Raw genomic sequence first — 26372 nt, forward strand, 5'->3', positions numbered from 1 at the left:
CACATGGACTTCCAACTTCGAGAGTTCCCAACAGAAGTAATTTCTGGAATTAATAAGAAATTGTTTAATTTTCCTGAAAAGTTTTGAAAAACATGCTCTGCAGCTCAATAAAATTTTCCTATACTGAAAGTTGAAATAGAGTATTTAATGCAAGTTATTTGGGATAAGTTATATGGCTTTTGTAAAGGCAGTTATGCACTACTGATAAGAAACCTCTCTGAAGGCCATGCCTTGCTCACTAAGCAGATGTATCAAAGATAGCCAGTATAGTCTGACTGGATTTCCAAAATGTAAGGTCCCTCCCCAAGGGAAATTCATAGATTTGAGAGGGACAGCCTTGTAAGCTGTGAAAAGAATAAAACTAAAATTGGGATAAAGAGTCAGTGGAGAGATGTCACTGAAAGATGAATGCCACAGTCTGTCCTACTCAAGATAAGTGATCTAGGGAAGTGAGTAAATAGGGAGGTGACAAAGTTGGAGTTGGTGACAATATTGTGTCCCTCTAAAGTAGTTAAGTACCATAGTAAAGTAGTAAAGAAAAGGAGTGACTGAAATCCAGAAGGTCCTTGTGATTTTGACTGTACAGGCTATGAGTTGAAAAGCAAAACTTCTGACCAAAACTTTGGAGTTTTGATTAATGTAAAATAAAACATAAGCAAGAAAAAAGGTGATTGATGGAGGACCAGAAGGAGACAACTTACTTATTCATCAATCGACACAGGTTTCTCGACATTCTTTTTCTGTTTCAAATCTATTGTTGGTACCATCACAACCTCCATACCAGAACTGGCCACAAGAATTGCCAGCCTTGTCATAATACCATTTCACCACATAGTTCCAACAATCTCCTGGTTTCATAGGTTCCAAGCACCTTGGATCTGAAAGTGCATCAGTAAAAGTTAGCTTGGATTCTGGGAATAAGTTATGTTATCTTAGAAGTGCCTCCTTCAGTAAGAAAAGCACCCCTCTTGTTTTCTTTCTTGTAGTGCCTGGCCAAATTCCCCTTCCATAAATGACTACCTGAACAGGCTTAAAAAAAAATAAAGGATTAGCTGGAAGCAAGACTGCCTAAATCCTGATGCAAGAATCAAGCTGCTAATTAAATACCTAAGCATGCAGTTAAGCAAAGGTATCATATGAGTGTGTGTGATGTCTGTAGGCAGAGCACACAGAAATACAAAAAGTAATAAAATCTAAATTATATTGGAAGAGGGAGTGGGGTTTGCGGTGTTTTGTTTTTTTTTTTTCTTTTTCTTTTTCTTTTTTTTTTTTTTGGTACAGACTTGCTACCCAGAACCTGCAGACAGAATTTATTACTCACTTTTTTGGGTTCTTGCAGCCTCTGCTTGCCACGCAGCTGACTGGTGATCTTCAGTAGCAGTTCCACCAACAAAAGGACTGACAGCTGGGCTCAGGGGTCTGATTTCAGCTATGTTATAAACTGGGGGAAGCATTGATTGACTGCGAGGAGAGGTGGTCACATTGTGGTCCTGAGCAGATGGCAGAGGTTCAGTGTGTGCGGATCGCGATGGACTATGCTGCAAAAGGAGTCAAAATCTTAAAACTCTCTCTGGGCATTAAGCAAAAAAAAAAAAAAGAAAATAAAGATAGAATTATGCAGGAAACTTTTGCTAAACAACATGTGAAAAAACACTATTGAAAGCAGATTGGTTACTGTGATGATTTAGTATGGAGCCATAATTTTCTGACCATGAGAGCATAATGAAAAGGGAAAGTAATGCCTCTGATTTAGCCACTAAGCTGAATTCATTCAATTTCAGCTAAATTCCAGTCACTACTTAGTCTGCAATACAAATAAAACAAAAAATGGGAATAATTTTTGGGTAAGTCACTGCTGCTTAACATCTAGCACACTCATTGGGCATGATCTGACATCTTCAATCTGTCCTGTTTCTGGTTAACAGCCAGTTGCTAATCATTAGAATTTTAGAATTTACCTTGATAGAAGTGTTAAGCAGTCAACCCTGCTCTTCAAATTGCAACTATTATCTAAAGATTTGCCTAATATTTTAGTATATTCAAGAAGATTTGTAAGGTCCCTAGTACAGTATAGTACAAACAACTGCCTTAATCAGACATTGATTACCTACTGAGAGCAGAAAGGAATTTGATACTATTCACTATCTTCCCATTTACAGCCACCACTGGCAAAGTCAATTTAAGAAAAGTCTTCAGAGTATTGGAACTCAGTCTTGGTGGAATGTAAAGATGCAGACAATTCGTCCAGTCCTTTGAATTTTGCATTTCTTCTCTAGGTCTGCAAAAAGACTGTGTTTATGATAGTAATTCAACAGTTTGAAGATTTATCCATAACAACAGCCAGCCAGAACCAAGTGTGTGAGCATCTAATCCTATCTGATCTATCTATGAACCTACCTAAGAATCCTTTCTGATTCTTATCACATGTTTTATAAAATCAGCATCTATCTAGGTTTACATTTATTTTTCTTAAAAATACAGAATGTCAAAACTGACCCTCAGTGTCTCACAGATCTGTCTAGATATATTATAAGCCCAAAATCTAAATTAATCACACTTACCAAAGGAGCTCTTATTCTTGGAAATTAACCTAGATTTTGAAAGTGAACTATTTAATTATAAATGATATTTTATAAACAATACTACAAGGATTAATAGTGGATAATCCATTGGCTCCTCCACAGGAAGACACTGATATTTAATTATCTGTAATCTGTGTTCAATTAATATTTGAATACCAGTATCATGGTCTGCTATATCCATTCCATGCAGCTACACAGGTTTGTATATCATATATTTTAAACACTTTATCCATCTGATTATAAGGGCAAGCAAAGCTCATTTTGTAAAGCTCTAAGTTTTTCTTGACTATTTTAGGCAAAGCAATAAAAATGTCCTAAAGAGTTGACAAATATCCTAATCTGATGCTCCAACAGTGGCTGAAAAATACCAGACACCTAATAAGGGAGCTAAGGTGATCCACACCTGCAGAAAATATCATCTATTGCATCAAAGCTCTCCTGTCCTGTCTGTCTGTGCAGCAGCACTGTTTTAGAGAGAAGAACCTCAATGTAGGTCAGGAGAAATTCAAAGCTGGAGAACCAAGAGTAACAAATAAGGACTCCTAGAAGTACAGCCCAATGTGGAAAGTGAAAGAACACCAAAAGATTAATGACTTAGAAATATGGCTGGGAACAACCTGGAAAGTGTCTGACCATGACAAGAAGGATTGTACTAACTAATATAATCAGCTTGCATATAAATACATGTCTTATCTACTGTGCACCTGCCACAATAGAAATGTAAGAGTTTTGACTCGCTTCTAAGATTAATAAGACCTACAAAAAAATGTGAAGACTCTCAGCATTTATTGCAACCAAGAGGCAGCCTTGCCTTATTTCTTTTGTAAACATTTGTTCTCAACAAATAAATTCACTCTAATTTGAAAAGTTTTTATCAAACACTTTGGTCTAGTCAAATGACACATTATTTGCATATTAAAATGTGAATAAATGGTTAAATAAAGATGGCAAAATATTCAAATTCAAATTAAGGCACATATTTTAAAAACATTTGACAACTGCTACTAGTTTACTCACTGAGTTACTAGATCCTTCTGTAGGAAGTATATCAATCTTTGAAGTGGTTGTTTTAGGTAACAGGCTATTAGCATCTTTCCTGGCAGTTTCAGGTTCCGGACTTGGAGAAGGAGATAAAATATTGTAATATCTGGTGTACACTGCAGACTCGTTCTCACAGATTTTTGTGATCAGTTTATTTTCAAGAACTGAAAAGATTAATGAAATAATTACATTTTTAAAGGGTAATGAAAAGAAGTCACAATGATTCAGAACAAGGTTTCAGTGCAGTATTAGTCCTAAAGTTTTAATTACAGTGACTTGTGAAAAAGACCATCTTCTGTAGTTATGTCAAAATGCAAATGATAAGTAATGAAGTAACACAGTCTCTGCATTATTTTATTTTAGTGCCATGTTGTTATTTTAAGAAAAAACTGATAAAAATACCAAGTCCCTCTAAGAAGTAGAAGTCATAGCAGAAAAGAGAATAACAGTTAAAAAAATGAGGGTGAATGAAAAGAAGTGTTTACACATAAGAAAGAAAAAGAAAAACTGGGTGACAGTTTTCTACTTATTTGTAAAACTAAAAAATACCAGGGACTGGGAATATTTTTATGTTGAATGCTGGAGTCTGAGTCAAGGACTTATATTTAATCCCAGTGGGAACCAGACCAGAGCTTGGAATTTTTGTCAATGTCTTCAATCCAGCCTTAACTTCATTTACAATCTCAGCATAGCAAAATAAGTTGATGCTCAGGAAAAGTATAGGCTGGTCTACAGTTTGTCTAGATCAATGTACCTTTTTTTTTATGGGTCATTATAGATTTCCTCTGGATTTTCTCCTGATTTCACCCATAGCCACAGATATTTTTCAAGCCACATACGTTTTTTACCCTGAAACTAGGGTGGAAGTGCAGGTTTCCTTATGGCTTTCAGAAAGAGAAAAAAAAAAAAAAAAAAAAGAGAAAGAGTCCTTGCAAGAGAAAGTGGAGGGATTCCAAGACTCACAAAATGCAAAAGAAAGAGAGAGAGAGAGTTTGAGGTGTTACACCAAAGTGGAAGGAAACTGGCATCTCTCCAGGATGAAACTCTGGCCAAGCACAAAAGGACTGTGAAACAACGCTGATGCAATATCTCACAGAAGAGGAGTACCCCAAAGAAGACCTGGGCTTAGAAAACTGATGTTAATTGTGGTTTCTTGCCTCTGCAAGAGGTAAAAAAATTGGCAAAGGTTTCATTTGGCCAAAGATGATGTTAAACAAGAGTGAGATTTATCCAAAAGAGAAATAAAAGCTTCCAATCAGGCCGCCTTGCCTGGCCATGGGAGGGGACAAACATTCTTTCCAGCTTCCTCTTACTGAAATAGTTTCTTTTACCTGAAAGCGTTACGAAGTCGTCTATCTGATAAACATGTTCTTCATCAGGGTCTGTTGCAATGAGCTGCATTTCTTTCAGGAAGTCATCAAAATGAGGATCAGTCCTTTGTACAATCCCAATGACAAAAATCTCAATATTTGTAGCGTGGGCCTCTCTTACGATGGTGTCCAGCCGTACTTTGTCCCGGTTGTCCGCCTGTCCATCCGTTATGACAAGAGCCACCTTCCTGACGGCCGGGCGCGCTGCCTGGAACAGGTGGATGGCTTCCTGGATGGCAGAGGCTGTGTACGTGCCCTCTCCCAGGTAGGGCATCTCGTCCACAGCTGATTTCAGGCGCTCCTTGCTGGTGTACTGCTTCAGAGTAGACACCAGGTCCACTCTGTGGCTGAAGTTGATAATGCCAATGCGGGTTGTAGCGTGGTTGGCCGAAACCTTGTCAATGAATGTTTTCATAAAGGTTTTGATGATTTTGAAGTTTTCTGGCCCAACACTTTCTGAGCTGTCAATGACGAATACTAGTTCCAGTGGTGTTGTTTTACATTTGATACCACAGCCTAGAAGAATAACCATTTCAGACATTTTATGAGAGACAACCTTCAAAAAATGAATTGGACTCACAGATTTAGTCAGTTGAAACTCAATTAATTAATTAATTTCCAGTTACTGGTACTGATCACAGGAACAGAGCTGGACCAAATTACTTCAGGTAGAGTTCTGGCAACATAGTGAGAATTGTTTTAATATCAATGGTATCCTGACACACAAACATGCAGAGGAAAAATCCATTCAGTCAATATAAATTCACTGTGTTTTATCAGAACTACTTTTTTTTCCATACTGGAATGCTTACCACATATTTCATGGATAAGTCTGATAACATCTTCTCTCTGAAAAAGAGTATTCATTTGTTATGTGTTCTAGTGTTAAGAATGCTGAAATATTTCTTTATTTACAAAAATGCAGGCAATGCAATATCTCATAAAGAGCCTTGTGTAAGATCACATAACCATCAGATAATTTTCCCAGATAAACTGCTATTGCTTCAAATAATTTATTTAACTACTTACCGAAAGACCAGGTTCACCTTTTCTTCCCCCAGATCCCTAGAAATGTGCAGAGTGAGATACTTAACAAAAGCCAAATTTGCCTAGTTTCTACTCTGTAATTTTAAGTAACATGAAAATGTGCTTTACCTTTGGCCCTGGAGGTCCTGGGTCTCCAATCTCTCCTTTGGCACCTTTGCTCCCTGTATCACCTTTATCTCCATAGTCTCCCTAATTGAAAACAACTGTATTAAATACAGTCATAGCTCCAGTTTTGTTGATTGTCAGAGCTGGAAGTAAGGTTCAATGAGCTTTAAAGATAAATTTTCTGGCTCTTTTGGTTGTTTTTTTAATTAATAATTTCTGCTGTATGTATTATAAGGAGAATATCTGAAAGCAGGCTCTCAGAGAAACCAAAATGGGCAGTAAAAGCATCTTTAAGAAATTTCTGTGAAAAATTACCCTAGTTCTTGAGGGGGAGTAAAGACATCTCTATGCAAAGAATATATAATGTTTACTGCTCTTTGATTTTCTTGAAGTCTAAAACAATGTTTATACTGGACCTATGCTAATTTATACTTAAGGAGAGATAACTGCCTCAGATCAGCCACTGTGCTGAAACTCACTCCACCTCTGCATAAAAGCCAAACAAAAACCTGTGAGCTTTCAAAGGACAAATGAAGAGGCATGCTTGGGCTACTAAATCCATTGGAAAATGCAATGATTCACATTTAGAAGCAAATTTACAATTTTTCCCTCAACTGACTAGACCTTTTGACTTCCAAAAAGTGAGTGGGTTCTGCATTATAAGACAATTTTCACACAATGCAGGTACGAAACATCATAAATAAGATTCAACTTCTAAATTAGATCCTTTTTTCAAGAAGAAGATTGTCCAGGACAGATTTTTTACTTTTCTCTGGAAATTACTAACCAGCTTACATTTCCCTTGAAATTTTAAAGCGTATGAATTTATCTAGATTACTGTCCATTTTGATGTTATTCCTCATCATTGCCCAGCCAATGGAATTGCACAGCTAACTCCTGTGTTACAGTTCTTACACTTAAATATACTAAGACCTGATCTTTTTGGTACATATACAAAATTCCCGCTGAACTAAACCATTCCTTATCATCTGTGTCAAGTCTGCTATATTAATAGCAAACAAAAAGTGAGTATTTGGAGAGATTTACATTGGGTCACAAAGATTAGTCAAGATACAAGATGAATATGACAATTCGTGAAAATATTCCAGTTATTACTATTATATTGTGGCATTTGGAATGTGAGTGAAAATAGAACTAGGAGGCAGGAATTTGAATCTGTGTGAAAGAGCTTGATATTCACATGAAAGCTCCCAAGCTGTTAGATGTGAATAGCTAAGTGTAGGAAATTCTCACAATTTTTATAACAACCAGGAAGTTATTCAGTAAGGAAAGACTTAAGCTTGGGTTTCAATCATTGTAGAAAAAACCAAGTCAAGTAAAGCAAAGCCCTTAAATGATGTTAATCATAAAGTAATTCCTTCCTTTTTTTTTTTTTTTTGACAGAGCCTGGCAAATAAAAGGGCATTTTGTAATACCTGAAAAGTATGAAAATAAATGAATACATAATTTTAATAACTTAGAATTATTCTTCTGCCAATGGGGATAACCTCATTCTAGATCCTACTTTGTAATCTGATCCTTAATGACCATTAGGATTTTCACAGACTTCAAAGCTGACAATGAGTAGTAGGTACTTACCATGCTAGCTCTATAAGGTAAGGACTTTGTCATCCGTTTCTCTTCAGACCTGTCACACCAAATAACCAATAAAGGAAGAAAACCCCCTTCTCTTTCCTTACTGCAAACCTAGGATTTACCTTTCGTCCAGGAAGGCCAGTTCCTACTGATCCCTTTGGTCCAGGAAAACCTTTACTTCCTTTTTCTCCCTGAACAAAATATGAAACTTAAGTTTAACTGAAAATTAATGTAAAATCTATGCTGTTTGTATTACACATTTGTATTTGTACTATGTACTGTTACACATTTGTACTATGTGATGAAGCACACAATTTTCAAAACAAAAGTGGCCTAAGGTTGGAGAAATAAGCAATTGGCTATTATTCAGAACATACAATAAGAAAAGTATATAATGAAGAATATATTCCTGATTAATTAAATGAAAATTTGCCATTCCACTGAAAGAGATGAAAGACAAAAGTAACTTTTCAGAGGTTCATCCTGTCTAGAAGCAGTAAAATGTGGTCCAAAGCAAATTTTCTCTAGAAATACCCATTCATGACCTCTCCAGGGCAGACTCTTTTTTTCTGATCTTAAGTAAATGAGAAGACATCTCTACTATTCACAGTGTGGAAAGCAGAACACCTTTCTGCTGATAATTCCAAAGACAGTATCTGTCCAGTTACAAAGCTCAAAATTGTTTATAAGGATTACTACACATACCCTGCTGCATGTACTTAGACTCAAAAAGCACATCCATGTGGGGGACCACAATGTTATAAAACACAGCTGTTACATACAGAAAATGCTTCATAGCTTCTGACTTCCAAAAACTTTCTTGCTTTATTTAATAGTGTAACACAAATACTTTTTACAGATCAACTGCTGTATGCATTTTAAACACAGTTAGAAGTGATTATATTTCCTGGTACATAAACGCTTCACCAAAATTCACATTACACAATTAATTCACATAACAGCAGTGCCTGATGAAGATAGCAAAAGCAGTTCCAGAGAACGTCAATGACATTAGGAGCAGCTACCACATGTATCAAACCTAACTATGATCTTTTTGCTATCATCTCTTTTTTAATGCTTGTATTGGTGCTCACAAATGGGTCTAAAGGGGTCATATTGCTCATAATAGACAGAGAAATGCAAAAGCGTTTCCAAGTATTTCCAGCCTTCACCTAAGGTGCACCAGTGCAGCAGGACTGATCACTGACTATTCCTGCTGCCCTGGATAGGGGTTTATGGATTTCTGCAGGCAAAGAAAAAACTGCACACTAGCCAACCTTCTCTTCCTTGCACTGAGGGCTCCTGGCTCCCATGAGCTGGGAATTCAGCAGGAGTTAGGTAATGAGAAGCAGCTCCTCGAAGACAGTGCATGACAAGTCATGTCCATGGATGGTTTTCCCTGTTCAGATGCCAGATCTGACAGAGATCCTGCTGAGATGCCAGTTTCTGCTTGCACTGGAGCACTGCTTTCACAGCCTTGCCCTGTGAGTATCTCTTGGTCCACTGGCCCCAGCTTGGGGAGTGAAATGCTCTGCTTGCCACCAGGGCTACCTATCCCTGACCTGCTAACCAGTAGCCTCTTGCCTCTGGAAGCAGAACTTCCTCTCTCCCCAGCTTCTCACAGCAGCAGCAGTTCAGACAGTATTAGGTTGACTGAAAAACCAGTGGGTGTATCAAATTCCATAGCTGATCCACTAGGGGGATTTCCTGTAAATAGGAAATACTCCTAAGGTGATGGGATGCACAAGGCAATTTTCTTTTGCACTGTTACAGGAACTCACAGTGGCTATTTAATCTAATTTCCTTTAAGTCACTTTTTAGCAGGGTTGTGCTTCTCAGAGCCCTTATTTAGGTATTAATGCAAATGGCTTTTAAACACAGTGAAACAGTGTGCCAGTTTGTTTCAAGCCTCGCTGTTCAGCACTGGGACAGTCTCTCCTTTCCACTCGGGTCATCACACAGTTTCCTGGTTAACTCCTCTGCAGAGCACATACATATGAACCAAAATGAGGATATGCTGTGTATTCCAGTGGTCCTTCACTAGTAATAAATGTCAGACCCAACAAAATGGTAGATTTCTTGCTGCCATTTGTTACTGCCCATTTGACATTGTTATGATGGTGTTCAGGCAATGAAAACTGAATGGGACCTACTGTTCTAAGTAAACTCATACCCAGACAGCTGACATTTCTCACAAGCACACATGTGAGTTTCATCCTTTAAAACATCAACCACAGAATCAAATCCTCCTTCCTCTACTTGTGCAACAAGTATCAATCAACATTAGAAGGGTTTATCATAGATTCTATAACTTAGTAAAACCCAAGAAGCTATTTAAAAATATTTATGGCTTTGACAGTTTAATTCATGTACATAATAAATTCAAACCTGACCACCAGTATTACCAAAATGAACTGAGTGCAGATCTGAGAATGTCTAGACTGTGGTTTTGAAAGGGAACCAAGCATAAAAAAAAAATCTGTGAATATAGCTGTCGACATAAAGTAACTTGAAAACCAACTAATTTTTGGCATTCCATTCTTCCCAAATGCAGACTTAGATCTCTCTCTATATATAAAAAATATACTTGGAGTGATACTGGTAGCTAAAGTGCAGGATCAGAGTAACTTTAATCTGATGAAGAGTGGCCAAAAAGAATGAAGTTTGATATGTGAAGAAATAGAAGGATAAAATGGACAAAAGTCAACAAGAATTAGTGAGTGGAGGAAACTGGCACTACCAGAGCAAGACAGTTGCAAAAGTTGCTCAGAAATAAGCTGTTCCTAAGAATTATATAAAAATAATTATAATTTTTAAAAGCAATTGTTAAGAAAATAGAAATGGCAAGAGCGATAGTACCTACACAAGCCATGGAACACTACAACAGGAGCTGAGTTTGATCCACCATATCATTACAGTTTTGTTTTCAAACCCAAAGACATTTCATAAACAGGACACATTACTTTCCAACATCCCTAAATTTCACTGCCCTGTATTAGAAACATGCCTTTGTTTGATGGTGTGTCAGTGAACTGGCAAGTCATGAAGAAAATAAATTCTGAAGGAATCTGTGCTTTTCTGGTAAAGCTTATATGAAATAATTCCACAATGGATCAAAGAAAGATTATCCTCTGAATTAATTTGCAAACAATATACATTTTCATAAATTCGGTTTTTTGTTTCAGAATGTCACTGAATGTTTTCCAATGAAGACCTGTTTGCCAGTGAATTCTCTGATGTTTTTAGTGTCTACAGCCAAAATCACAGTATGAAGAGGCACCTTTTCTAACCGAACTAGAACATTGACCCTTTTACTGAATCACTGGTGGTTGACCACTCAGAGTTGGAGACCTGAGCACAATACTCTTGATCCAGGGAAATATTCAATCATATGCTCAGTTTTAAGCACATTGATTTAATGAAAATTGGAGAAATTTGGGTTGTTCTTCACTGGAGCATTCAGTTTTAATACATTTTTCCATGCATATATGACAAGGCAATTTAACTACTGAATGCTTAGAATATGTTTGTATTTCTCCTTTTAAGAAGACAACTTGTGGCTGGAACTGGGTGACTAAAAACACAATTAAGAGTATGTGGGTGACTGCCTAATTTCGTTTATATTCCTACATGTGTTTAACTTACTTGGTCACAGTAGGTCTCTGTTACTGCCTCTTACAAGTGCAACCCAGAGAAAACTATGGATCTAAGTAAATCAATAAGATGTGGCAGAGATAAACCTTTTGTATCTGGATTAAATATATTTTTCATTACAAGAACAATAGGAGAGCAATTGGATGCAAACAATACTGAAAATCCAGCAAATAAAGCAAATATTGCATATCTTATGAATACAAAAATTAAGTGTAAAATTAGTATTTCCAGGAGTTCACTGATTTGGTGGCAAAGACAGAAAGAAGATAATGAATCTCTTTAAGAAACAGTTTGAGAAGAAAATGAACAGATATCACATTAGCATGAATTACCTTGTCTCCTTGTATGCTGATGCCAGGGGGGCCAGGAGGACCAGGCAAGCCGTCACGTCCCATAATACCCTGTAACAGTCAGCAAAAAAAAGCAAAAAAAGAATCCCTAGTGTTACCAGGTAAACTCCTGGTAACACTAAGGAAATAATCCCAAAGTCACCGCGAGCAAAAGAAGTAAAACCAGGTTAAGGATTCTGGCTCTGATTCTTCTTTGGTTTATGGTTTCTCACTGTGGGTCTTAGTAATTATCCTGGCAAAGTCTCAGGAAAGCAAAGGAACAATTAATTTGAAAATAATAAAAGAATAAAATTTACTCATGGCACAGAGTGATATTTTCCTCATTTTTCCCTGCATAGAAGACAACAGAAACCATGTTAACAGAACAGCCTCATGTAGTCACCAAAGAGAGGCACAGCAGCAGAGACACAAAGGACCAGAGCTGTAAAACCTAGTATAAGTAAATCTGCCAGGTATTTTAGCTAGTTCTTTGGCACTATGGGCATGTGCCAAGCCCCTGAGGTGCCACAGTTCTAGGAGCACCAGTCATCCAGAAAATCCTAAGTGGGAAGGGATGAGAGAAAAGCCAAAGCAGGATGTGCTGATTTGTATCCACACAAAGTCAGACAGAGCCCTTGTGTTTGCAGGCAGGCTAATCTAACATTTGAAAGTGACCAAGTGAAGTATATCTTTCTGATTACATCAAAATTAAATGTTTGATTTTCCTTTTTCTAAAAATTTATTTTTAATTGAAAAACTTTTCAAAATTTGAGCACATTTCACATAAGTTTCTGTCAAACTCAGGTTGGACTTTTGATTATTATCTTATAATAAATAATCACTGTGCTCCAGTATAGTAAGTGGAAATCATTCAGTGGTATGTATATTACCTAGATTTTGTATATGTTGAATATTTAGGCAGAAGTAGAGGAAAACTTGGTCATCATGAAATATAAATTTATAGTTATAAACATTTAACTTCTAGATGTTAGTGATGTTTGAAAAGTCATCATTATCATCTCTGGAGACAAAAAGTTTGTTACAAGTTTTCACAAAACCTCTTTCAAAAATACTCTCTCTATATATGCATATATATATACATATATATAAAAATATATATATACATGTATACATATACACGCATACATAAACATATACATATACATATACATATACATATACATATACATATATATATATGGATCATCTCAACCACAAAGGCTTCTCTTTGCCTGAACAATCCCAGTTCTCTCAGGCTTTCTTCATAGGAGAGGGACTACATACACATCCTCACTCTTGAAAACAAAATGCTGTTTCCCCATAGAGAATTCCCCTCACATTTTTCCTTCTCACAGGCTTTGTGGAAAGAGCAAGTAGTGTCATACTAGGATTTTGACACTCAGTCCGAACTTACTCTTTTCAAACAAGCTGTGTCAGTATGATTAACCAAGAAATTGTTGCAGCTTTCAGAAAGCAAGGTAAAATCAGACCCATCCTGATTTAAAAGTATTCATGCCCTGCTGTTTATTGCGTATCCGCAGTTGGTAATAGCAATGTTTCTTCATTCAGATACTAGTTTATACAAAATGGCACTGGAGGGTTCTGTAACTCTCTGCTACTATGCAAAAAGTTACAAAGGCGTATCTTAAACTATCAGAAAGTGGGAAAATATACACAATGTTTCTCCTTCTTGCCTTTGTAAAAAAAAATTAATTGAGAAACCTGTAATAAAGAAACCCAGGCAAGTACTGAATTTCTTTTCTTATCAGTATGTCTTTTTAAAATTATAAATCATTTTAGTGAAGGGAGAAAAATTTGCCCAGATGTTGCATGCTGGTTGCTTATATTATTAACTTTTTGTTTTCGTATTTCTTTCCTAATGGTTTTAATGACAAAATAAATTGGATTAAATTTGATTGAGCAAAAATTGCAAACACAAAATTCACATTTAATGTATTTTCCAGCACAAAATAATATCTTGGAAACAGGATAGATACAAGAAATGCATCATTTAGCTAATTTACCAGTCTGATAGCTCTGTTCAGTCTCCAGATGTAATCTCATAAAGTTTAGCTGCAAATGCAATTTTCATCCCATTAGTATTCTTCCTAATCCAGTTGCCAGAAGTGTATGGTTAGTGACCATGTTTACATGCTTGATTTCTCCTGAAGCTGCACCAGTGTAAATCAATAACTGATTAAGATTGTTTGGCACCTGAGAGATCAGGGTCTGGCAGCCAGCATCACAAAAGAGCACAAAATCTTCAACATGGCATCATACCAACCTTGGGACCTATGTGTCCCCATCCTGGAGGTCCTGGGGGCCCAGGATCACCTTTGATTCCTTGGTCTCCCTGAAAATAGTCACAGAAATGTCAGTCATCACCTAGCAAATGTTACATCTGCCATCCACTTACGAAACAGTCAAACCACTGAGTTTAAAAAACAAGCCAAACAAATGCTACATAAATAAACAGCTGCTTTATAGATAGGCATTAAAAAAAAAAATACAGGCACCCACATCATTTAAGCTCTAGGTGAAGAAAATTATTTCCCTTGCAATCCATGCAATCAAAGTCCCCAACAGAGTTAGGACTCTACTTTGCAGGCTTATCAGTTTTTAAAAACCCAAAACAAACAAACAAACAAACAAATAAACAAACAAACAAAAAGTGCAAGCAAACCCATTTGGAAACATCACTGGTTTCCCATCATATTTTGCAGTGATCACATTAGCAGGATGCAGCCCTAATGTACATATATTTAGCTTGACTTCTGAAGGAAATAAAGCTTAAGTTATATAGTCTGCCTGTGCTTCTGCTTGTCTGTGTTCATTCTCCTTTTTTCTTCCAGAGTATTTTGAACTCATCGGTTGATTTCAGCCAAACTGATCAGAAATGCACAGGCCTTCACCCTATTAACTTTCAACAGTTTTGGTGATAGCTGGAAGCTAGGTAATGGAGACAACTTTTTGACATTGTCAATTTATGCTTTTACTGAAGAACAAAGAAAATCCAGACAGAACTCATCCCTCAACCATCAGGCAGAGAAAAGGCAGGAGCCCTCTAGTAAGGAGAAAATGAGGGCAACAGAGAGCCTGGTGCTGCCCCTCGTGCTGCAGACAAACCCAGCAAAGGAGGTGGGGAACCAGGGGACATCAGTGATAAAGGGAATGCACAGGGACACATGAGGCAGTTTTGTTTCCCTCAGACCGTGGTTGTACAAGTGAGGGAATAGGCACACATTCAACACATGATTACTAGAAATGTCCCATCCATTCCTTGAAAAGAAAAAAGTAGCCTATAACTAATAAATTAGAGATGCAGGTTATTCTGATTTGTGTGTAGCTTGATATTCCTAAACCTCTTCCTCTGCAGGTAAGTGCAAATAAAGAAATGCACTGAGAAGCTGTTGATCATCCAATATATTAAAAACAAAGCAGAAGAAATGGTATTTCTTGACAAAATTAAAAAGAAATTATTATACAAACTCTTAATTGTACTTATTTTTGCACTTGGAAAAGCTGTAGAAAGGGTTGTGCCTGCAGAGGGAGCATTCAATCTAGGACAGAGGTGCAAGTATAAATCATAAATCACAGATGTCACTTGAGTTGTGGTAGGTGAAATGAAACAGCATATCAAACAGATTAAAAAGGAAAAAAAAAAAAACAGAATCTTCCACTGATTTTCTTTACATTCTGGGAAGAATGTGTGCAGTCATTATAGTGACTGCTTTTAGGTGCAATTCCCAAGGTTCAGTCTCTAGTTATGCAAACATACTAGGGCCCAAACTATGCTCAGGTATGAAGGATTTGAAGAGGTGGGAACTCTGATTACAAAAGCTAAGGCTCAGATTACATTTATAATGCTCTTCTTCCTGATGTAACATTTAGCTTTCGAATTTCTTTCCTGTTTCATCCAAAGCACTAGAGACTGGCCAGTTTGAGTCATGACACAGACATGGTACATGGATGCTCTTAGCTTTAGATTGTTGTGTCAGGGTGATTGGGTAAAACTAAGTGCCATGTTCAGCTGGGAGGAAATTTTTCCCTCAGATGACCTAAGGCTTTTTCATCAGACCTTCCTTGCCAATGCAAAGAGCCAAGACATTGGCAATGTATCCATCTTCCTACCTAGTACCTTCTATTATTAAAGGAATATTTATTTGTTCTCAGTGTCCCCACAACCCCAATACAATTTTAAGCTCTTCATGAGCAGAAGTTGTGCAGAGCAGCCAAAGCTTTCCCTGTCGAAGCCTCTCTCTGAAATCTGCCAGAGATGTCAGAGCTAAGAAATACAGATATTGCATTAAAAGGTACTTTTTTAGGAGACCCTGGAATATTGTGGCCTGTTAAATAGCCTGTGAGCTGCTGTAGTAGAAACTGAATGGGAGGTTACCAAACATAAATGATTCCTTATGGCCCAGTACCCAGTACACCTAAAACCTGCTCTTAGACCAGCCCCGACCAAAAACAGCCTAAGGGTGACCTGAAGTCATCTGCCTCTTCCTCCCATGAGTAACACCGTCTTCCACAGGGTCGTTGCAGGTGAAGGATTGAATTTTAGCCTTACATGCTTAGTTAATACCAGATGTGCCATTGAAAAGCTCTTTTGTAGAGCTTTATAGTAATCCTCACAGTTTCTGTATTTCTTGGTTTAAAGAAAAAGACTTTTCTTTTGCTTTATGAGTTGTGAAGTGGAGCAGTTCTTTTTCCTAAAGTGTCATACTAAATCGTCCTTCAGGGAATTCATTTCAAAAACGATTAATACTGTTCTTTGATGAGGTCTAATTTATTTCCTGCATTGTGCTTGTAGACAAGCTTGACACCATCAGTAAAACAGTGAACTAGAAAAACACTGCTGAAGCAAGAAATAAAGAGCTGAGTCAAGACACTGTAAAGTGCAGAATTCCAATGTCTATTCTGTACCTTTTTTCAAGAAAAAAACCATTAAATGGCCTAATGGTCAACTGAAAAGTAAATCTTGGATTTTCCAATATATATACCTCATTTACTGTGAAGGATGTGTGTTTGATACTGAAACATACAGCAGACACTGCAATACTCTCTTTAGCGAGAGTTAATGGATATAACAGTATTTGTAAGAATAACATATTTTTAAAAAAGGAATTGCATCTCTACTTTCCACATTTTAGGTCAAATACGCAAGCCCCAAGCTGCAAAAGTTGTTTATATTGCAACTGGATCCACCCCAAATGTTCATGCACGAGGGACTGTGCTAAGGATTTCAATAATCTTTCTGCTATCCAGTTACTTGCTTTATTTCTAGTGCTGGGCTCTTGCTCTTCCATGTCTGTAACTCACCTCCTAGCTGGCAACCGTGCTTTTAAATCAATTTTTTATTATATTCTGACATTCTGTGCTTCTGTTTTAATGCTACAGAACATAGGGTTCTGCCAAGACTGAATGCATCCCACATGTTTCAGTTTTGTTTTCATGTGAATTTGACCTCTGATACATAAAATTCCTGTCTAGCAGTGTGCACATATGTGAGCCATTTCTAAAAGCAGAGAGAACAGAGCTTTGATTCAGATGAGTGGAACATTCCTATATAATGATCCTCAAAGGAATTTCAAATTAGCTAGTGTGTAAATTTATGAGCCTCTTTTATCAAATAAATGTTCATTTTTTATATGCAGAGATTGTTGCTGCTCTTTTTTTTTTTGGGGGGGGGGGGGGGTGGGTTGTGTATAAGAGGTAGCCAGTGCATTTACATTTCATTTGAAAAAACAGAAGATTTTCCATTTTATGAACTAAGTTCTAGGGGAATTCTTTCAATTCAAGTGAATTCTTTTTCCTTGTGGCACCTTTACTACCAAGATGTTATGCAAAAATTAAAAAATCAGACTGTAATATGGGAATGAGAAGAAATGTTTATGTATTTAGTTTCTTTTTTTCCCAGTTCACTCTTTACTATGTACTACTTATAAAGAGAAGTAAATCAGATATGTTACATCTTGTTGGATAATGCTTGCTTTGCACTCATACAGTGCAAAAGCTACAGCTGCTCACTCTGCATAGAACAACAAACATTTCATTCAACATGACTAACACACATATCTAAGGGCATCATCAAAAAGAAGCCTACCTATTTCAAAATAAAAAATACAAATTAATTTTTTTACCAGATGTTTTTAACTCTTGAATTTTTTATTATCCTGACAGAGTGTTAGACAAGCATTACTCTGAGCAGGCAGGTTTGGTGGACACTATCACACTGTAACAAAATAAAACATGTAGATCCATGAAAAAATTTCATGCAAAATTTGGTGTAAGCATGATTTGCCCTAATTGTGTTGTGCTACTTGCAAAGACAGCTACTTTGCAGGGTTCTGTTTTTCAGTAACTTGGACCTTAGATTCAAACTACCTAATTTTGACAATTTTTGTGACAATGGAGATGACTTGATGGAAATAAGATACTTTTAGTTTACATGGCAACTCTGATCTGACCTGGAATTGTCAGGAAACACAAGAATAATGAGAACTTTTTTTATCAGTTTGGTTTTGCCTAAGATAAGAGAATCTATTACTAGACATTCAATTGTACTATTAGTAATATTAAATATAATGAAATTATTAGAACTTCACATGCTGGTCTCAGCTATTTCACCTTGACTTAGTCAAATCTGGATCACAGTACTGCAGTGATCCTTTTGCCAAATTTATTATTAATTTATAATTTCCACTAATGCAACACAGATCATATCCCCTCACAAAAAGATGCTACCAATAAACCCCCTTTACTGGCACCATGAATAGAATTCACTCCACACATGTTGAGGAAGGTGATACTTTTTATGCTGTTCATGGCTGGAGAAGGGACCAACAAATAAGGATTTTATGTCTTTATAAAGGAATATGAACAGCACTCTTCAACTGGCAATGATTAACATTACTCAGAGCCAAGTTCAACAAGTTTGAATGTCAACCTGGCAGCAGCACAGTAATCCCACATCCACTGAACAACATCACCCAGGGCCAGATCCAGACACCTCTTAAACACCTCTAGGAATGGTGACTCCACCACCTCCCCAGGCAAACTATCCCAGTGCTTGACCACCCTACCAGTGAAAAACTTTTTTCTAATATCTAATCTGAATCTCCCTTACCTCAAGGCCATATAACAGCTAACCTAGGATTTAATCAAATATATATGTTATTTTATCACAAGACTTACAGCGATTTAAGAATAACTGTGATAAAAATACTAGATGTCATGTTCACCACTGCAAAAAGTGGGCATATTTACTTTTACTTTACACCTTTTACCCCTTCATCCCCCATGCATTTCATGATTCCATATTGTACTTCCATCTTTCGTGATCTAGGTTGGAACTTTTCCGATAATTACACAGCTGAAAAGTTTCTGTCCCAGCAATTACATTAATTCATGGTTGTAAGAACAGAATGGACTTGTGAGCCACCTTTGAATCTCTGATATAAAACAGGCACCATGATTTTTCCAAGTATATTTCTGCATAGCTGTATATTTGTGATACTTTTCAGAAACACAGCCACAAACAGTGATTTTAAAATTTCCAGTTGTGAGAAATTTCACTGCAATCATTTTAGTGGTTTCCATTCACTTAAAAAAGGAAATTATTTATTTACATTTTGGATTTAACTAAAATTTATTTCTATCACTCCCCTCTGTTCCCACTGAAGTTGTGATACACACCTCTGGACTTCATAATCCTTCAACCATGGCATCATAGTGGGAGATAATCTTTTTTGATAATGTGACTTTCCAATTCCTTTTGCAGAATGCATTTAGGAAGCAAGGAACAATACAGATGTAATGATACCCCTAGATATCCTGAAGTCATAAGTTAAGTCTTTATCAATATCTGCCTTGATAATTTCATACAAGATTCTAGGATTTTAATGAAAGGTTCTTCTGTAGTATCAAGAAGCATGTATTATAAAACTACATTATAGCAAGTCTGATATTTCTATTTGGAAAGATACAGTCTCATACAGAAAAATCTAATTAGTTTAGCCATTTTTTGTAAATTTATATTGAATAACATAACTGAAATCACTTTTAGTTCTTGCATTAGTTGATGTGAAATGCCTTGTACCGATAGGCATTAATTCAAAAGAGAAGCATAAAGCCAAGTTTCCCAGATCCCAATGCCATTGGGACCATCCTTGGTAATTCTAGTCATTCTAAGAATGAATGTTCTTCAATTTTTCCTTTATTGTGGATGTTTTTGAGAGGTTATTGCAGTTTATTTTAAATGTAAATTCTCCTGTTCAGAGAACTGAAGTTGAAAGTTCCTTATGTTTGGGAAAAAACTTGTTTGGGCAATATTTCTTTTGCTTCCTTCTGCAACAGGCTGCCTGTTTCTTATTTCACATATGCAATGAGGAAATCATTAATAAAACCACTCTGGGATATTTTAAAGCAATTTGTTGTATGATTCTAGTCTTAAGTCTCTTTTCCCAACTTTTTATAACATAACAATTACTATGTGATTTTTTAGGTGAGTTACATACTGCTTATAGTTTCATAAGATTTTAGCTATTCTGTGCCTTATGGAAAACCTTGGAAGAGTTTCAGTGTTGTACTTCAAATACCTTTATCAGTTTGTTTGTTTGGGATATTTTGTGAGTTTTGCCTCTAAACAAAAAAACAAATTATGTTAGATAAAGGTTTATACTCTTCTCTCAGGAATCCAACTTAAAAGATATCTCAGTACATCCATGTAACCCAACTCATTCCTCATCCCTCACACTTCTGCCAGAGAAAGGAAGGGCATAATTATTAGGCAATACTGTGCTTGTGTTGGATCCTGACTTCTACCAGCATCTAGAAGCTTCCTGGGCTTTGGATGTATGGAAAACCTGCAAATTTGTATCCAGTCTGAGGATAAAGTGAGAACTAGTTTCTGTCACATCAGAAAAGTCACAAGCTTTTCTTCTAACAGAAATGAAAAGTGGGAGATTAGAATGCAGCATTTTGTCATATATTTGTCGTTCTTATCCAATGCATTTTTTGGAAGATGTCTACCTTGTTTACAAGTCAGGTGCATTGGTCTACCATTGGACAAATACCTTTGGTCCAGCATCTCCCACACCTTTTGGTCCTTCTGGTCCTGCAGGGCCTGCTGGGCCTGGAGGTCCCTGGTACAGCAGAGAAATAAAGCATGTGTCAGTAGTTGTCTTATTGTACTTGTGTTTTACAACAAAGCAGAGAATTTCTTCACATTTCTTTTTAGGAAAACCTAAAAAGACTCAGATTGGTGGAAAAAAGTACAACTCTTGACTTAAGAACATCATCCTCAGCTCAAGGAAAACAGTGAGAAAGCAGACATTGCTCCATGATTCATATGCTGCATTGGACAATTGAAATACCACAGCTAACTGATCTAAATTTAGGGGTTAGGTAACCCTAAAATATTTGTGTGCACTTGTGTTTGGTAGTCTGTTCTCCTGAACTCCCTGCTCAATTCATCTGCCCCTTCAGCTGCCTTTCATGCTGCTGGAGGCATTCCCAGGCTCCCTTTCAGCATTCATAGGGCAGATGGCTTTCACCCACCCTCTCGGGGCCTTTCTAGGTCGCTGTGACCCCAAGATTGTTAAAAGTCTCTTTTCCCAGCCCGGGTGCTTGAAGAAGGAGTCAGAGCTCTTCAGTTCTCGGTCTCAAGGTTGTTTATTGTGTCTTATCTATAAAAAATTTTCTCCCGCCCGGCCAAGGTCTGCCCAGCAGGACAGTTCCAGGCACACTGCCTGCCCCCGGGGTAATGTTATGTCTTAATAATAAAAAACTACATATACAATGTTTACAATTATGTTCCACTACCTATCACCTATGTTAGACAGTGAGCTTCTACTCTAGACCAATCTGTAAGTGCCAACATCACAGCAGAAGATGGAGGCCAAGAAGAAGGAAAAAGGCTGGACACACCCAGCTCCCTCCATCTTGCCTCCTGAAACCCCATACCAAAAACCCTAAAATCTACTTTTCCTCCCCATGATAACTTCACTAATATTCTTAAACTGTTGTGGCTTGCTGATTTTCATACAAGGTTGTTAATTTGCTCCACGGGTCATAATCAAACCCACAGGTGTTTTGGGCTCCGTGCCAGGGCTTCTGAGCCCCCTGGCAGGGGTCCTGGCCGTCCTGGACAGCCAGAGGGATGTTCTGGGTCCCCACACCACCCTGCTACCTACTTATCCACATAAATCCTGTCCATGTCTGACAGTGCTTTATGAAGTTGGTCTTTCCAGCTCATGGGGCACAGAATGGCAGGGGAAAGATGTTACCGTGAGACAGCACAACAGAACCATTGCACATTACACAACATGAAATGTGTCAGGTACATAGCATTACACCAGGAGTTCTGAGTGAATGCCGCATGTAATAATTCTGATCCCAAAGGACCTTCTCAGCATCAGTTTGAATGATAGGAAATTGGAGCTGAGTAGGAATTTGGAAGCACTCAGGTCCCACCTCAGTGCATTTGGGAATGCTTGGGAGGGTTGTAGTTTGAAATAAAGCTGGATTAGACACATAAAGAAAATAGTGCTAGTGGAAGTTTGACATGTGGTGGTTGAAGGATGGCAACAGCGGAAAAGTTTTCTAGTGGAAAAGAGAGAGGCTGGTCAAACATGTCTATGTGGTTTTGGGTGACTGAAATTTAGGATGATATGTCCTTGTAAAGGGATGTGCCAGCTGAAAAACTCAGATATTAATTCCTTCTGAAGCCAAGCATCAGAAAAGCAAGAGGCAAAAAAATCTTCAAATTAGAGGATTTAACTGTCCAGTATGTTAAAAAAACCTGCTGAAAATCCAAGGAACTGGAACTGCAAAATTTGGTCAAGCAGATGGTATTAGAAAACTTGATCAGTGAAGAGTAAAGACAAGGGAGACAGAAAAAATAATTCAAAACAGTGATTATATTTAAACATGAATGAGCAGCCATAAAGATTTTTATGGAATTACATGGTATCCTTTTCATGACAATGAAATGAGAACCATTTATATCCAGTTCCAACTGCTTGTACAACTGCTGTTGTATCTAGTAAAGGGCTTCAAAATATCCATGACACATTTAAATTACCTAAAGGATGATTAACTGCACTTAGTTAGGTAACTAAATTTAAGCAACTAAATATTGTGCTATCACATTGTAATTTTGTTGGGGGGTTTTTTTTGTTTGTTTGTTTGGTTTGGTTTTTTTGTACACAAAGTACAGAATTAAAACTCTACTTACAGCTTCACCTTTGTCACCTTTGTCAGCTTTTGGTCCTTCGGGTCCAGGTGGTCCAGGTAGTCCTCGGTGCCCCTAAACACAAAACAGGAAGTCAGAAATCATGCCACTACCTGAACTATCACAGTATAAAGAAATATGTAAGGAAGCTGTTTGAAATCTTTTTGAAAACATAGAATACCAGTTACCAGCTCTTAAAATTCGTTCACAAAGTTCAGGAATTGCTATGCTTTTTTTATTGTGGTTTCAATTGAATTAATTAAAAATTTAGAAGAATAAGAATTCTTATTAGGAAGTTGTTAATTTCTGGATTTGTTGTTGCAGAGAGAAATTTCCAGAGCATTGACTTTGTATTCAGCCCATACAAAGTTAAATTTATTTTCAAAAACAAACTTTTATCAGTTTAGGGGTAAGTCTGAGCAGTAAGAACTGAATTCAGAATACTGAAACATGATATGCCAGCCTTAAGTTATATGTGCACATTTTGCACTTCCAAGTAATCACATTGGTTCTCTCATACAGTAAAGCAAAACTTCATTCTGTAAGGGAAAGTAGGAAAAGAAAGAAATACAACAGTTATAAGAAAAAGAGCAGTCTAAAATGCTCTCTTATCAAGAAACAATCACTCCTTCTGTTGACCCTTCCACCAACTCCCACTAAGGTTTGTGCATCTGCAAAACCTCAATGCTTCCTTTCATGGCCAGACAAGAAGCAGATAGCAAACTTTTCCTCTTTCCTCACTCCAGTGAGAGTTTTCCTGACCTTTTTTGAGAAAATTAGCTGAGCTTGAAATGGACTGTCCACAGAACCCAGGAAGAAAACATGTTGCTTTGAGGGTATGCTGCTGGTCTGTAGTGTAGATGCTCACGTGAGAGCACCAGCAATGGGAAATCCTCATGGATGTGTGTAGGTCCCTCTGAGCACAGTATGGATATTGTGGCTGTGCAGAGAGAGCTGCACACCCTTCGCTCTGTCCCACAGAACCAAGAAATGTTGATACACTCTATGAAAGAGAGCTGCAGAGATCTGCAACAACTTCTTGAGTGTTGTTAATGTACATAGGTACAACATATCCTCAAGAATAATTACACACAAATATATGAGTATTTCCCTGTCTACTTCAGTAAAAGGAAATAACAAGGAAAATGAAACTACAAGGGACAGAAAACCGTTCTTTCATTGTGCATTGTGCCTGTAAATTTCTACAATAATATAATACTTCAAGAAATCAAGAAGAGAGACCAGTTAGCAGCTCAGACCTCAGCACATCGTCTGTCTGAATACAATGTCCATGTCTGGACAACAAACCAGCTTGTATTTTAGTAGGGTATACAGCTAAAACAAACTTTTGGCCAAAATCTCCTGTCCCATGAATGTCTCTACCATAGACACAAATAATGTATTCTTATTAACCAATTTAGTCCTATCAGAAAAATTGAAGAGATGTTTTAAGTTATACATCATAGGTTTAGGCTAGCAGGTAGGTAAATGAAGAAAGACAAGGTAGGCTCAATGTTCTGGGTAAGATGAAACCCTGAAATTACTTTAGATGAAAAATAGATAGTGATCCAAGCATGCCTTATGCCTAAGTAAATTTTATAAAGTAGGTCATTCCTGTATGAATCGCGTCCATTCTTGAACCCAATGGGAGAGTTTCACTGAGAGACTTTAAACAGATGTTGACCACCAGATTCAAACTGTGTCAGCTCTTGAAGATGTCTCTTCATGTCTCCTAATTTTCAAATGATGGAATTTTGATTCACCTCTGTAAAAATTTAAATGACCAGCATGCTTCTAGATCATAAATAGCTTTATAATGGAAATTCAATTTTACCTCTTCTTGATTCTTAATATTCATAGATCTTAAACTGTGAATAAAATGAGAAATGTTTCAGAAATGTTTGATAACATTTTTATTTAACAAGAAAGGAAAACATAAATCATGGGTTCATATCTGTTTTTATTTCTAATCTCACTACAGTAAAAAACAGCCAAACAGATGTTTTCATTTAATCCCAGCAGGCCACTGTAAATACCAAATACATACTAACACATTCTCTTCTGTGAGAATTGGGATTTTGTCTGGGCTAGCTATTAGTAGCATAACCATAAATGCTATAAATCCACTTAGGTCAAATCTACGGCCAAATCTTATATAAGAAACAGTTCTCCAGTCCAGATTATTTTGTTGGGGCTTTTTAAACAGTCACACAAGGAATGGCCTAGAAGCAATTCTGAGATTACTGCTTCCCACAGTTTTGTGGTGTCTGGAAGAGAAAATCACAGTGACTCACTCTAAGTCAGTGCACTGGTAAGAGAGTAAATGCCCCTGGTGCCACAGACAGTCTGCTAAATGAATTTATCTGCTTTTCCACCTTTCCAGGGCAGGTTCTAAAGTGTAGCAGTGTGGTGAAATGGATGGTGTTTGCTGCTGCCTTCCTGAAAGCATCTTCTGAGAAAGCCACTTGGGCAAGTACAGTCACTCAATCCACACTCACACCACAGCTAGGTCAGCCAAGAAAGAGGGAAAGGGTCTCTGTGCAGAGCTCCAGCAAGGTTTATTGTAGAGTCATGCCAAAGGAGTCCAGGGACAAAAGGCAAACAGACTGGGCAGGGTCCTGGGTTATGTATGGGGTCACAGCCAATCATTTGGGGGTAGTACAAGGGCAGGGCAAAAGGCAACGACCTATGGGGAAAGGGCAGATTAACATAACACTGCAGACATCATGGGAGAAGCCCCCTTCGACTCTCCCTAACCAGAGGCATTCTCCAAGGCAGTGGTAAATTCTTCCAGGGCAATATCCTAGAAGTTTCCCTAATAGGGCAGGGCCTCCACACTTTTTCCAAAGTAATGATATGAAGATAGTTGCTTCTACACCCTTTCAAAACAACAACAAAAAACGTATATAAACATAAATCTTGCATTCATGGTGATTAAAAATGAAATTAAACAGCTATTATAATCAAAACCTAATTGATTAAGGATACGACTGCACAACTAAGTCACATTCATCACTCCTTTTTATAAGAATAATAGAGTGAAGTAATTTCTATATTACAGACAAAGGAAATTTGGAGTTTTCAAAAATCAGAAATAAAAGTTTCTGAATGCTTCAATGTGCTATTCAGCATCCTCTGGTAGAGCTACTGGTAGAACTGTGTCAAGCCAGGCGTAAATACCACTACTGGTAAAACATTATCATGCAAAATCTATTGAATTAAGTGGCTTTGCTTTGAGCTACATTGTGTTAGGTTGGCATACACTAATTGATTTCTGAATTTGGGTATATTGTCTAGATTTCCACAAAGTGAAGTGATGGAATGGAGCAGAATATTTTATGTGCAGACATGGTAAAGGAAAAAAAAAGTTTCTAAAGAAGGTTCCCAATTTTAGTCTGCAAGAGAGATCATA

At 37.2% G+C, this 26372-nt stretch overlaps 1 protein-coding gene across 1 annotated transcript in view; it reads right to left on the reverse strand.

The window, feature by feature from the left end:
• Positions 1–708: 708 nt before the first annotated feature.
• COL28A1 (collagen type XXVIII alpha 1 chain) overlaps positions 709–26372 on the reverse strand; it is a 56540-nt gene continuing 30876 nt past the window's right edge. The window contains exons 23-34 of the mRNA XM_058037883.1: positions 22964–23035; positions 20802–20870; positions 14009–14077; positions 11728–11796; positions 7864–7932; positions 6149–6229; positions 6023–6058; positions 5806–5842; positions 4955–5509; positions 3600–3787; positions 1322–1538; positions 709–878 (exon numbers count right to left, since the gene is read on the reverse strand). Coding sequence (XP_057893866.1) covers positions 709–878; positions 1322–1538; positions 3600–3787; positions 4955–5509; positions 5806–5842; positions 6023–6058; positions 6149–6229; positions 7864–7932; positions 11728–11796; positions 14009–14077; positions 20802–20870; positions 22964–23035 — 1632 coding nt within the window. The remainder of the gene's footprint in view (positions 879–1321; positions 1539–3599; positions 3788–4954; positions 5510–5805; positions 5843–6022; positions 6059–6148; positions 6230–7863; positions 7933–11727; positions 11797–14008; positions 14078–20801; positions 20871–22963; positions 23036–26372) is intronic.

The sequence above is a fragment of the Melospiza georgiana genome, chromosome 1 (assembly GCF_028018845.1).
Source record: "Melospiza georgiana isolate bMelGeo1 chromosome 1, bMelGeo1.pri, whole genome shotgun sequence".
Lineage (NCBI taxonomy): Eukaryota > Metazoa > Chordata > Aves > Passeriformes > Passerellidae > Melospiza > Melospiza georgiana.